Below are 13638 nucleotides of genomic sequence, written 5' to 3'. Positions count from 1 at the left end.
CAAATATACCGAATATATCGATATTGGGATATTGATGAGTAAGTTCGATATCTAATATCGTTCATTGTTCTAAGCAACAATGGATAAGATGAATAAATGTATTCTCTATGATAAATGATGAAAGAGAAAGAGAGAGAGAGACAATGACAAATGGAAGTAATATTCAACCCTTTTGGCACTAACGTATAAAATTCGGAACTATAAATAAAAATTAATTAATTTATTAACTCTAGAATCTTTTTTTATTTGAATAAACTCGCAGATTCGTACATCCCCAATTTTGCAGACATTAAACTCCATTTTCAGATTCTCGCCACAAATCTTTGACGTCGCAGAGATCGAATTTGTTTAACTAATCTGTGCATTTCGCGGATATAAAAGTTCCTGAAATTTGATTTCCTAGAAAAAAAAAAAAAAATTGAGTTGATAACACAATTGTGAAGCGACCCAAATAAGCGATCACTTGTCTCATCTATTTACTATTGCGTCTAAAGAATGAAGAAGACGAGCAAGTCAAGCACTTGTAAGCGTTCAGCTAAAGCACCAAAAGGGTTAATCGGAGAGAGTGACTTGGCGATTGTATAAAAAAGGACAGACCTTTAAAGCTATGCACACCTCGATCAACTTCTGTTGTTCGCATGAAACAAACCCCAAAAGCGTATCATTCAGCGAATGAACAGGATAAACTTTTAGCAGTAGCATGAGCGAGAACTCAGAGATTGTTATTTCGGAAATATTAACCTCGAACAGTACAAGATACTCCACTTATACTATAATGTGAAAGAAAAGCTGATACATCCACTACAATAACAACTATTCTTAATTCCACGGATCTTCAACGCTCGAAACTACAAACGATTCTAGTTTGATTTAAATTTGATTTCATATAAAATTGAATAAATAGTAAAATATGACTTGATTTTTATATTTTGCATTTGAAAATAGTGTTGCGATCGATTAATCTTATACTGATTAAATTAATAAAGGCTGAGTTCGCGCTCTTCTAATATTTTAATGTCGCAAGTAATTCATCTTTAAGAGGCAGATACATAGTTGATATAGTATCGTATATACGTAATTATATGAGCGAGCAAGCGATCTACGAAGTACTTACTAAGTGTGATAATATCCCAATTCATATAGCCCGTGATGATTGGAAACAAGAAGACCACAGGCAGATTGTACCACATCACCAAATTAATAGAAAGTACAGAAGAAAAATAAATTATGCGGTTTGTTATGCGGAGTCATACAAAAGAGAGATTGCAAATTGTAATCTCGTATTGTATCGAAACATATAAGAATGAAAAAAGAGATACAGTTGAACTCGATTCATCGTGATTTATTAAATCTGCACCTTTTTCTATCATATATTCATTTGTAAATTCAAAAACTGTAGCTCCGAAGATTTACAGAATACAGAAATATAACAAATCGATGGTAAATATTTATTATTTTATGATTTTAAGTTTTTGTTAATAAGAATTCTTTTCACGATCAAATTTTTTATATTAGCGAAGAACGAGTAAAAGACGTTCACCTTGGTAATGAAATTTCGCCATCATTGAGTCTGTATTTTTATAAATATCTTATCAGCAAATTTGTTATCAGACATACATTCGTTTCAACGCAAAAGCTTTCAATGAACAGAGTTCCACCATGTCGTAAAGCGCTTAGAAAGTATTATACAGAGGCGAAACCGAAATTGACAATTTAAAAATGCAAAAATACTTTTCAATAATCATAGATAATAGTGCATAAAATATAAACGAAACTGCAGTAAATAAACATTACTGGTCGAAAAAAATGCGGAATCTACTAATGTGCATGCGCAATAGAAATTTATGTGCATAATAAGTTGCAGACCTGTCGGCAAATAAGAATGCAAGAATATATACATAAATAATAAGTTAAAATAGTGAAATAATACGGCAGACTTTTAAAGGATTCTCGTGCATGCTGTAAAAAGTATTCTGCAATATCCTCTGTTTATCCTCCTCGTAATTTTACAAATATAATAAATAAGCAAATTACAGTAGCTCTTCTTTAGAGTCGTGCAAACGAAGATTGGAAAAATAATTACTTTTCAATGTGCTAAAACAACCAAATTTATAATTATGAGAATTGTTGCAAAAATATATAAAACAGAACCACCAGATCCCACGATTCCACTCCTTAACAAATAAATATAGGATGGCCAAAAAAGTGCTGTTTCAACAATATACAAAACCAAATAATTATTAATGCCGCGATGAGTAACAAAATATGTAGCATTTATCTTGCAAATTAAATTAAAGTCAGAAAAAAATTTCGCAAAACAAAAATAAGAATCGTTAATTATCTTAAGTATCAATCAGCGCGAGTTTAGAGATTTTTTAAATCTTTTTTGGACATTCGCGCCGAGAATGCCGCACCAACGTAAAAATTCGCCGTGGAAATTCGTTTGCTAGAAAGATATGAAGAAGTAGCTACCTTGTTACTGCTGAAGATTCCGAAGAGGCCGACCCTTTTCTTGATCTTGCCGCCGGAAACGGTGCCCTTGACTGTCAGGTGATTGTGGATCGGCTGCATTACCGGCTGGGCCAACTGGCTGTTGCTGTCGTAGTTCTTGGCTACCGACAGATCCTCGAAGGGGAAGTCCCCGGGCGGCTGAAAGCCGCTCTTGTAGCGCTCGATCACTAGCATCGTGTCCTCCTTCTCGTTGATTTCGTTCGCCGCCTTCTCGATGCCGTCTAAACACTGAGCGATTATCGGCGCCACCGCTCGCTCGATCTCCACCGACTTCATCATGTAGTTTCGCATGTTCTTTATCCTCTTCTCGTCCAGTTCCTGCGGTAACGCGATATATAGAAGAGAGACCGCAACAGTGAGATCAAACAATTGGGATGTTGCTGCTAATTTATTAATCAATTTGTTTTATTCGTCGGATTTTAATTGAAAGCTAAAATTGTAAGATTTGCAAAGTACAAATAATTTATAACAAAGAAAAAGTTGCTGATAAAATGTCAAAATGGTTACCTGAAGATGTTGAAATACTTCCGGCATCGCTGTGTGGTAGTGTAGTGTCTGCATATCATTCGTCTTTTGCAACTGATTCGCGTACTCCGTTTTGGCTTCCTCGCTCTGTTGGGTCTTCATCGTCATGTTCATTCTCTGCTTCTCGACCTGCTCGTCGTGAGAGAAATCGATTATCATGCTTATCTACGAAGAGCTACTTAAAATAGTCCATCAAAATTCGACTGCAAAATCCTTCTTGGAATTTTTTCAAATGTCTTTTCCTTCATTTTAAGCAATTAAATTTCGTCTTCCAAATAGCGGACAGTTAACTGCACGACCTCCTCGACACCGTTTCGAGTTTAAATCGTTATTTCAGGCATGTAGGTGAAAAACTAAGAATAGATTCAGTTAGAATAATTAAGCGTTCCTCTAAAAATTGTCTTTCATCCAGAATACAATCACACTATCAAATTTCTATGGAAATTGAATAAATAGAAAATAACGCACTTCGCTATCAATTGTCGTTGCAGTGAATCAAAACGTTTGAAGCTAATCTCGCTCGGAAATAAAACCTCTCGCAAAAGCGGGAGCAACTTATTACGAAAACGACAGACGCACGGACGTATAATTTATCACGCACCTCTGCTCTCGAAAGATTAAGATCCGCGTCCGCCCGCTGATAATTCTCGACGGCGCGCTCCGCCTCGCGGAAGGCCTTCTCGTAGGCCTTCCTAGCGCGCTCCAGGTTGTTGATCTGACCCGTCAGGGTGGCCATCAGCCGCGCGCCCTCCTGCAGGTGCTTCTTACGATCTTCCTTGAAATCCTTTACCAGGATATTCAGCTCCCGTAGGACGTTAGCCTGGAGATTCTCAGCGATCACCTCCCGCTGGCCAGCCTGGTCGTTCACCTCGTTCAGCTCCATCCTGAACGCCCGGCAAGGACTGTACCTGGCAAATCACAAGTTTCATTCTTCTTCCTGGTCTTTCGCTTTCATAAACCTACGTTATTTTTATCCCTTCTCTATTCTCTCCTTTTTATAATCAGCGATCCGCCTTTGCTAAGCCTCTTAGCTCCTTCTTTTTAACATTCTTGATATTTTTTCTCATTTTTCATTAATCTTACCGAATGCTTTGCATAATTGTTTTTTCCAAGTATAATTTAGTGGAGTTGGTGCGCGTATATAAAAAAAAAAAAAAAAAAACACAATTTCTGACTCACAGCGCAATAGCGCCAACGCGCATTGATTTCGCAGAACGCGGGAAGCCTAAATCTCGGCCCACGCCGATTAGCGTGACATCCCTACGTTGGGCCAATTGAAAGCGCGAGGATCTATCGTGTTATTGAACTTATGAAGTGCCTCGCCCACGTCGCGAGATTAAATGGACTGTTTCTGTTTTGCATCGAAGTCCGCGAGGGTTCGCAGCTGAAGAATTTCGCGCAAAAAAATCCGTAGGTCGTTTCGCGACGCTTTAATCCTCTGATTTTGCTTTGGCTCCTATTTTAATCTTGACCCAACCGCACTCTCGCGCGCGCTTAATTACTCGCGCGATGCGCATTCTGCGCGCCGAGTCAGAAAATTAATTGTGACGCCTCAGAAGCTATGAAGTCAGATCCGCTTTGAGCGGAAAATGTAATATTTTCGTCGATTTGTCGAAGTATCCGAATAAATCTTTCGGTTCAGAAATACGACGCATAGTTCCAAGAATGGAGGTTACGTTTTGCTGCTGCGGAGATCGCTGGAAGCCTAACGCGTCGAAAACTGAATAACCATATTGCCGCTCTCGCCTTGATAGACAATTCCAGCATAGAAAGAAAAGGATATTATCCTTTTATTCGCTTTACAGTATCAATTTCCTTCGATCCAGTCGTATAATTTATCTCGACCGCAGGCAATTTAAATACATGTTTGTTACTCTTTCATGTTTTGTACACATATATGAACTCAATTTATCTAAGATCGCCGGTAACTCGAGAGAGGGGGAGGGGGGAGAGCTGCGCGCGCGCGCGCAGCTTTATACTTACTGATAATCTTCTTCCTCCTTCTTCTTCGGTTGATAGCCCTTCACGAGACGCCTACGACAGAGAAAGGAGATGCGAGATTATTGACGCACACGTATCATTTTTCTCACGGGGGTGATATAACATACTACTTTATACAATTAGCAGGAAGTATCGGTGTTAGGTAATCCGGATGTGATTCCGATAACAAATGAAAATAAGAAATTGTAATTATCTGCAATTTGACGAGTTTATATAAATAGGAAAAATTGTTATCTTACCTGCAAATTTTACGTTTTAACGTGCAATTTGAGCGAATCGAGAAAAAGATAATACAATCGGTGCGTGAGTATTTCTGAAGTTGAACATATGATAACAATTTTTACTAAGCTTATCGCGACTTAAAGTCACAAAAATAGTCGCCGCAACAACAACAATGCAATATTTCATAGTTTTTTGCCAGCGTTTAATTCCTCTTTTGAAAACCATTCGTGCGCCTTGAAATCTACATACGTCGCTTCGAAATGCATCGAGAAGTTAGATCGCGAATTGCGCCGATAATCGAAGATGTATCAGATCGCAAGAGCGCGGCATTATTTTCGCATCCAGGCGTGCCGTTTTAATTTTTACGACGCGCCACAACGAACTATAAATACTCTATCGCGCTGAATCTTATGTACAGCGAACCAACGCGCAGAGAATTCCAAGGAAAACTCGAAGAAAACAAAAAGAGAGGAGAAAAAAAGCAGAATAATTCACTCCTTTGTTGCTAAGCTCGCAGATATATTTAAGATAATTCACGGTAAACTCGTGTAATTTCAAAAGAGCTGATTTCTCTTTGCTGATAAACACGCGACTGCTCCAAATATACTTCCGATTGTCGTCCAATTATCCGTGTTGCTTTACAAATGGCTGCCGAAATAATTTTTCGAGCTCGGGAAAGTAATTTCGGATTTTCTTACAGACGGTGTTATTTTTTTTTATACAGCACGCTTAAGAAAATTCAAGCGCGATAGTTTAAGTTAAGAATAAATTTGATAACGAGACTCACAAAACCAATGTATGGAATGTTAAAGAAAGCTTGAAATTTTTATCTGGGATTGTATATGCTCTTAATCGATAATTTAGTTGATAATGAAACCAGTAATGTCAGAAATGCGAGCCACATGAAACTGTAATGACAGGATGACGCATACATTGAATACGTCATACATGTGTGCTGCGCAAAGCACGAAAACTTTCAAAGTTTATATCTCGATAAACAGTAAATAGATATTTTTGTACTTTTTTTTAAACTTAATTAGGTATTTTTTTTACTATGTACTAGTTTTTGGAGAAAATTTCTCCGACGCACAGATAACACTATCAAATTATCTAACTTTTGGTTCAATTATCTCTCAATAAATTAATATAAAAGAAATTTTGCAGTTCAATTGAACCTTAAATAACAAGTACAATAAATTTCAACAATTTTATTTTAAAAAATAAGGTATACGCTAGAACTCCCTTAAAAAATTATGATATGGACACTTGATTACAACTTGGAATATTTAATTTGTTCGCCAAACTGCGTGTTCAGCTGACAAAAAAGAAGACCAATTGATTAGGAAAACCCGAAATTATTACACAACTCGATAATTTTCCGGATATTATTCTAGCAAATTTTTCATTTTCAATTTCATTTTGAAATATACGCGTATATATTGTTGCTCCGAGCTCCTTGCAAATGCTTATAACTGTCCCGGATGTTACGTAGGTACTTTGATAATTTCCCGGTTATTTCATAAGTGGGTAATTTTTCGAATATTATACGGAAACGGAGTCGCGAAGGCAATCTTCCCAGAATCGTCTCGGAGCGCCCGGCTACTGACCGTGCGATTTTCACTACGAAAGTGAATCGAGAGCTGCCTTAAACATGGAAATTGCAGCGCATTAAGATGAGGAACGCACGCTCGCGCGATGATTCGTATGCAGCGACGAAGTAATTCGTGCGCGGCGAAGCGCGCCAAATCATTCCTCGTACCTGCGCATGCTTGGTCCAATTAACTTCCCTCGTGCAGTTTGAGGGTCAAAATCGATTCTGAGGGTCATAAAACCCTGCACACTTCCTGATCAAACGTGCCAATTTAATTGCGAATTTATGCGGCCTACGATTTGCATAATTAGACATTCAAATGCGTTGTAACAAAATGTTATGATAATTATAAATTTACTAAAAATAATTAAACAAAGACTAATTAATTTTCTTATGCAGCGGAGTTAAGAGAATCTTCAAACATTTCAAATAAAATAGTGAAATGACGGATTACTGAAATAAATATAAAAATACTTTCACCGCAAAAAAAATTAATAATTTCACTGTAATTACTTGCCTGCGATTTTTTAATTACGCCAAAGGGCAAATTACGGACAATTATGACTAATATCGCATACAAGAGTGAGCGGAATTTTTTCGCACGGCGTGCAATAACGACAAAATAATTTAGTGTGACGCAAACCGAGGTAATTAAGCGTCAGAAATGGATGGATTTCGAGACACCCGATAGAACAAAAGTGCACCACAGTGGACGTATTCACGGAGCGGACAATGGACCCCTTTAATACATTATTACTGTATATTCCGCCTCGTCCCTGAACTCCGCGGGGTGCGTGAGACATGCTTGTTATACAGGATGTTCCATTGAAATCGGTTGCCTCGGAGGCCTCACCCTTTGTCAGGGCGTCTCAAAAAAAAAAAGCAGCACACATAGACGGATTGACCCGACGGGGTGCAAGGTGTAAGGTATACGAAAGCATAAAGAGACGCGGCGCACCTGCTTTTTCCCTCGTCTTTTCGCTTTACATTATTGTAAAAATTAGGGGAAAATATTTCTATTTCTCTGTTCTTTTGCTTTAAGTAGAAAAATCAGTAATAAAATTAATTTTTTTAATAAAAATAAACGCAAAATTTAAAATTAATTAATTAATTAATAATAATAAAATTTTAAAATTAATTATTTCTGTAAAATAATATTCTTTTCATTATTATGGTTTTGTAATAGTTCTGACGAGATATAATATTTTCAAATTTTTCAAATAAAGTTTTAAAATATAAACTATTTAAAAAAATTTAGGAGAAAAATCTAATCACACAATATAACAATAATTTTTCCGAATAATATAGAGAAAATTAAGCGGAAAGAACAATGACTTTTAACTGTTAAAATACTTCTATCAATATAATAGCTCAAAGCATCTCTGCTATTCATCTCGTCTTTTTGCTTTACATTATTGCAAAAATTAAGAAAAAATATTTCTATTTCTTTATGTTGTTTTGCTTTAAGTAGAAAAATCAATAATAAAATTAATGTTTTAAATAAAAATAAGCGCAAAATTAATTATTTCTGTAAAGTAATATTCTTTTCATTATTGTGATTTTGTAATAGTTCTGGCAAGATATAATATTTTCAAATTTTTGCCAAATAAAGTGATATGAAAAGTATCGATACTTCAATTATCCAAGATATCGATTTTACGTCTTTAAAAATCGATCTTCTTCAATTTTCTTCGTGTAATCTGCAGATAGCGTTGCTTTTCTTACCTGAGTTTTGCTGCATATTCGAATTCGATCGCGCAACGATCACGTATAAAATGGCCATATCTCTCGAGGAACTCTATCCCTTTTTGTGTGTGCTGTGATAGATTCTCAAACTGATCCTGAAAGCACAGATAGAGAAAAGAATAAAAATTAATGCTTACTTATTTATAATGCACACTTAAAATATTTTATCCACAAAGATATAAATACATGTTTCCATTCTCGATATTATAATTACATTTTTTTAAATGTCTGTGAAGCTAACATCCCGATCTGTCATAATCTTATCTTGTTTCCTACATCTTGCGAGCACCGAAATCAGGAAAAAACATTCTGAGGCTAAAACTGATTCTCCATCTCGATTTTATAAAGTACTTTACCCTCGTAAATCGTGATATCCTTTTAAATATTTGTCAGTTTAGCTTTTAAACTATAATAAACAAATTAGTTTTGTTTACGGCTTCCAAAAATAGCTAAAAAGCACTAAATTGTAATATTTATTTTTTAATATTATTTATATTATTTAATAATGAAGATGCTTCACGTAAAACTAGCATCTTCACTTTTTATCGCAAACTTCTGCTAAATAGCTCAAGCGTGAAAATTAGAAATTAAATAGTCCTATTTCAACTTCTTTTTATCTTAATTATAACAAATTTTTAATTATAACAATTAATTGTAATAAATTTAATTAAACTAGATATACCGGTGCGCGTTACGCGCGCCATTTATTCTTCTAATTACAAAGAAATATATATTATAATTAAATTTTTAATAAAAGTAATATTATATAATATCATTATTTATCACACCACCATTACTGTTACAATATACAGCGTTATTTAACGTAAATCTTTTGATTCACGTGTAAAAATTAGTTAAACTTGGGTGATTAGATTATTACATAAATGTATAGTGTAGAATAATTCGAAAATAAATAATCGGACCACATTTCGAGCGAGCATTTATATTAAACCAATAGAGTTGCATCTTTGACGAAGTCAAAGTCGGAAATGTATCAAGATTCAAAGAAGACACTTTGAATATTTTCTATAAAACACAAAAAAGTACCTGCACTAACCGCAAGCCGTATAAATCATATGTAAAAATTAATGTTTAAGCAAAAGAACGTATGTCGTTTGGTTTTTCTTTTAAAATGTAATACACTGCTAAATATTTCTAAATATATGAACTGTCAAAGCACGCAATTTTCGCAATGACAACCGCTCGATAGCAACGCACAACGCGCATCGAAATAATCAGTCAGCGAAAAAGAGAATGAAAGTCTTTCATGCCCTTCTTAAGACAGGATTATATAAAAATTGCGAAATTGTATTATAAAATGTAACATATTTAAAAAAAATTAAGGAGCTCCGCTGAAATAAAACTTGACGCGTGATCCTCTCTACATTATTCTCTTCGGCGGTCTCAGCGTACAATAAAAGCAACTGGGTAATAATTATTAATAAGAAATAAGAAAACCATGCACTTATCTCTAAAAATAGGAGTTTCATTTCTAAAAACATGTTTGTCTAAATTGTCGATTTCGCCCGGCAAGAGAGTGAAGACTTTTCTCCGTCCGAACGAACAATCCGACCGTATCTATCGCGGTCGACGACTGAGAAAAACCTCTTGGCACACATACGCCCCTCGTTTCCTCCTCCTCCCCCTCCTCCTCCACCTCCTCCTGCTGCATCACTACCGCGGGACAATGAGGAATTTCGCAAGAAACGCGCGCGGTAGGATTTCTGAGCGCCGTTTAGCGGCCCGGCACGAAAAGTGAAACTGGACACTGCCGTTTAGTTATCCGAAGCGAAGTGTACAAATCAAGTTAATACATGCACTTGCAATTCGAACTAATTGCACGTATCGCGATTAAGCATCGTACGCCTTTTGTAAATTCGCGGCATTGTAACCGTCTTATTTTAAATCTATATTGCAATTTTTTCATCTTTTTCATAACAATTATACGAGTATTAATCGAGCGTAAAGATATCAATTAAAAGTTTTGAAAATCATCCGCCTCGCTCACTTTATCCCGCTCTTTGCCCTACATTCTTCAATTATAGAACAGAGAAGAAACATCATACGGCAGCTGCATTATATTTTAATAACACGTGAGTTTCGCTTCTACGCTCCAAAAATCGATGGGCCGCGTCACAAATAGCGGCGTTTCCGAGTCGAAATCTTTCTATTTAAGAAAGAATTCCAGTTTTATCTTTCAAGGACGATTATGTCTTCCAATGTTGAACCATGAAGTTGGTTTGAGGACAGACAATCGGGTCATATGAACGAGGGAGAGAGAGAGAGAGAGAGAGAGAGAGAGAGAGAGAGAGAGAGAGAGAGAGAGAGAGAGAGAGAGAGAGAGAGAGAGAGAGAGAGAGAGAGAGAGAGAGAGAGAGAGAGAGAGAGAGAGAGAGAGAGAGAGAGAGAGAGAGAGAGAGAGAGAGAGAGAGAGAGAGAGAGAGAGAGAGAGAGAGAGAGAGAGAGAGAGAGAGAGAGAGAGAGAGAGAGAGAGAGAGAGAGAGAGAGAGAGAGAGAGAGAGAGAGAGAGAGAGAGAGAGAGAGAGAGAGAGAGAGAGAGAGAGAGAGAGAGAGAGAGAGAGAGAGAGAGAGAGAGAGAGAGAGAGAGAGAGAGAGAGAGAGAGAGAGAGAGAGAGAGAGAGAGAGAGAGAGAGAGAGAGAGAGAGAGAGAGAGAGAGAGAGAGAGAGAGAGAGAGAGAGAGAGAGAGAGAGAGAGAGAGAGAGAGAGAGAGAGAGAGAGAGAGAGAGAGAGAGAGAGAGAGAGAGAGAGAGAGAGAGAGAGAGAGAGAGAGAGAGAGAGAGAGAGAGAGAGAGAGAGAGAGAGAGAGAGAGAGAGAGAGAGAGAGAGAGAGAGAGAGAGAGAGAGAGAGAGAGAGAGAGAGAGAGAGAGAGAGAGAGAGAGAGAGAGAGAGAGAGAGAGAGAGAGAGAGAGAGAGAGAGAGAGAGAGAGAGAGAGAGAGAGAGAGAGAGAGAGAGAGAGAGAGAGAGAGAGAGAGAGAGAGAGAGAGAGAGAGAGAGAGAGAGAGAGAGAGAGAGAGAGAGAGAGAGAGAGAGAGAGAGAGAGAGAGAGAGAGAGAGAGAGAGAGAGAGAGAGAGAGAGAGAGAGAGAGAGAGAGAGAGAGAGAGAGAGAGAGAGAGAGAGAGAGAGAGAGAGAGAGAGAGAGAGAGAGAGAGAGAGAGAGAGAGAGAGAGAGAGAGAGAGAGAGAGAGAGAGAGAGAGAGAGAGAGAGAGAGAGAGAGAGAGAGAGAGAGAGAGAGAGAGAGAGAGAGAGAGAGAGAGAGAGAGAGAGAGAGAGAGAGAGAGAGAGAGAGAGAGAGAGAGAGAGAGAGAGAGAGAGAGAGAGAGAGAGAGAGAGAGAGAGAGAGAGAGAGAGAGAGAGAGAGAGAGAGAGAGAGAGAGAGAGAGAGAGAGAGAGAGAGAGAGAGAGAGAGAGAGAGAGAGAGAGAGAGAGAGAGAGAGAGAGAGAGAGAGAGAGAGAGAGAGAGAGAGAGAGAGAGAGAGAGAGAGAGAGAGAGAGAGAGAGAGAGAGAGAGAGAGAGAGAGAGAGAGAGAGAGAGAGAGAGAGAGAGAGAGAGAGAGAGAGAGAGAGAGAGAGAGAGAGAGAGAGAGAGAGAGAGAGAGAGAGAGAGAGAGAGAGAGAGAGAGAGAGAGAGAGAGAGAGAGAGAGAGAGAGAGAGAGAGAGAGAGAGAGAGAGAGAGAGAGAGAGAGAGAGAGAGAGAGAGAGAGAGAGAGAGAGAGAGAGAGAGAGAGAGAGAGAGAGAGAGAGAGAGAGAGAGAGAGAGAGAGAGAGAGAGAGAGAGAGAGAGAGAGAGAGAGAGAGAGAGAGAGAGAGAGAGAGAGAGAGAGAGAGAGAGAGAGAGAGAGAGAGAGAGAGAGAGAGAGAGAGAGAGAGAGAGAGAGAGAGAGAGAGAGAGAGAGAGAGAGAGAGAGAGAGAGAGAGAGAGAGAGAGAGAGAGAGAGAGAGAGAGAGAGAGAGAGAGAGAGAGAGAGAGAGAGAGAGAGAGAGAGAGAGAGAGAGAGAGAGAGAGAGAGAGAGAGAGAGAGAGAGAGAGAGAGAGAGAGAGAGAGAGAGAGAGAGAGAGAGAGAGAGAGAGAGAGAGAGAGAGAGAGAGAGAGAGAGAGAGAGAGAGAGAGAGAGAGAGAGAGAGAGAGAGAGAGAGAGAGAGAGAGAGAGAGAGAGAGAGAGAGAGAGAGAGAGAGAGAGAGAGAGAGAGAGAGAGAGAGAGAGAGAGAGAGAGAGAGAGAGAGAGAGAGAGAGAGAGAGAGAGAGAGAGAGAGAGAGAGAGAGAGAGAGAGAGAGAGAGAGAGAGAGAGAGAGAGAGAGAGAGAGAGAGAGAGAGAGAGAGAGAGAGAGAGAGAGAGAGAGAGAGAGAGAGAGAGAGAGAGAGAGAGATGAAAGACACTCCGTAGGACTGGCATTCGAAACGCGCTACTTTCATTTCCAACGATCTGCCGTTCAAGGGCCACGCGCGCGCTTCTTACGGCTGTACGTGGCGCACGCGCGCGTCCTTCTTCATCTCCTTTCGCGATGTTTCACCTTGCTACCTTATAGCGTAAAAAAGGAACGAGATCTCGACCGGAACACCTGAGTTACGTGTGCACGATTTGCGGTTCGATTAGCCGAACGGCGCGGAACAGAAGAACTCATGCGAGATTTTTCTCCGCTCGATCAAGAATAAATTAATAAATAAAATCGACTCTCCCAGTAATTGCGTGGAGCAATAATCTCCTTTCTCTGTTTCAATTTTTTCCCGATAGATGATCGAATCCAGAGAAATCTCGAAGCATTTCACTATCCTCTTTTTCAATTTAAAAATTCCACGCAGTCAGTTTTTCTTTTTCTTTTTTGCTAAACTTCTCGTTTCCATAGTCCTTGAATTAATAAGGACTTGTTAAAGTGTACATTAGCTTCACAAATTTGTAGACTCGCTGAAGCGAGTCCGGATTCTCCAATTTGCAAATTCTAATCTCTTGATTAGCAGCAGCTTCTTTCGAAGCTGATACTGGGTGTTTACGATAATTCAAATTCGAGTTAGTTTC

General features: G+C 38.4%; 1 protein-coding gene across 5 annotated transcripts in view; it reads right to left on the bottom strand.

The window, feature by feature from the left end:
* Cip4 (formin-binding protein 1-like Cip4) overlaps positions 1 to 13638 on the bottom strand; it is a 37596-nt gene that overhangs the window by 8652 nt on the left and 15306 nt on the right. For 2 of the 5 annotated variants that reach the window (XM_012368813.2, XM_012368815.2), the window contains exons 2-7: positions 8576 to 8691; positions 5020 to 5070; positions 3638 to 3944; positions 3019 to 3165; positions 2473 to 2829; positions 598 to 627 (exon numbers count right to left, since the gene is read on the bottom strand). In XM_012368813.2, coding sequence (XP_012224236.1) covers positions 598 to 627; positions 2473 to 2829; positions 3019 to 3165; positions 3638 to 3944; positions 5020 to 5070; positions 8576 to 8691 — 1008 coding nt within the window. The remainder of the gene's footprint in view (positions 1 to 597; positions 628 to 2472; positions 2830 to 3018; positions 3166 to 3637; positions 3945 to 5019; positions 5071 to 8575; positions 8692 to 13638) is intronic. The other 3 variants (XM_012368816.2, XM_012368817.2, XM_012368814.2) reach the window with 2 other exon arrangements.

The sequence above is a fragment of the Linepithema humile genome, chromosome 8 (assembly GCF_040581485.1).
Source record: "Linepithema humile isolate Giens D197 chromosome 8, Lhum_UNIL_v1.0, whole genome shotgun sequence".
NCBI classification, from domain to species: domain Eukaryota; kingdom Metazoa; phylum Arthropoda; class Insecta; order Hymenoptera; family Formicidae; genus Linepithema; species Linepithema humile.
Note: the sequence above shows the minus strand (reverse complement) of the source record. Positions and strands in the feature narration are given on the sequence as shown.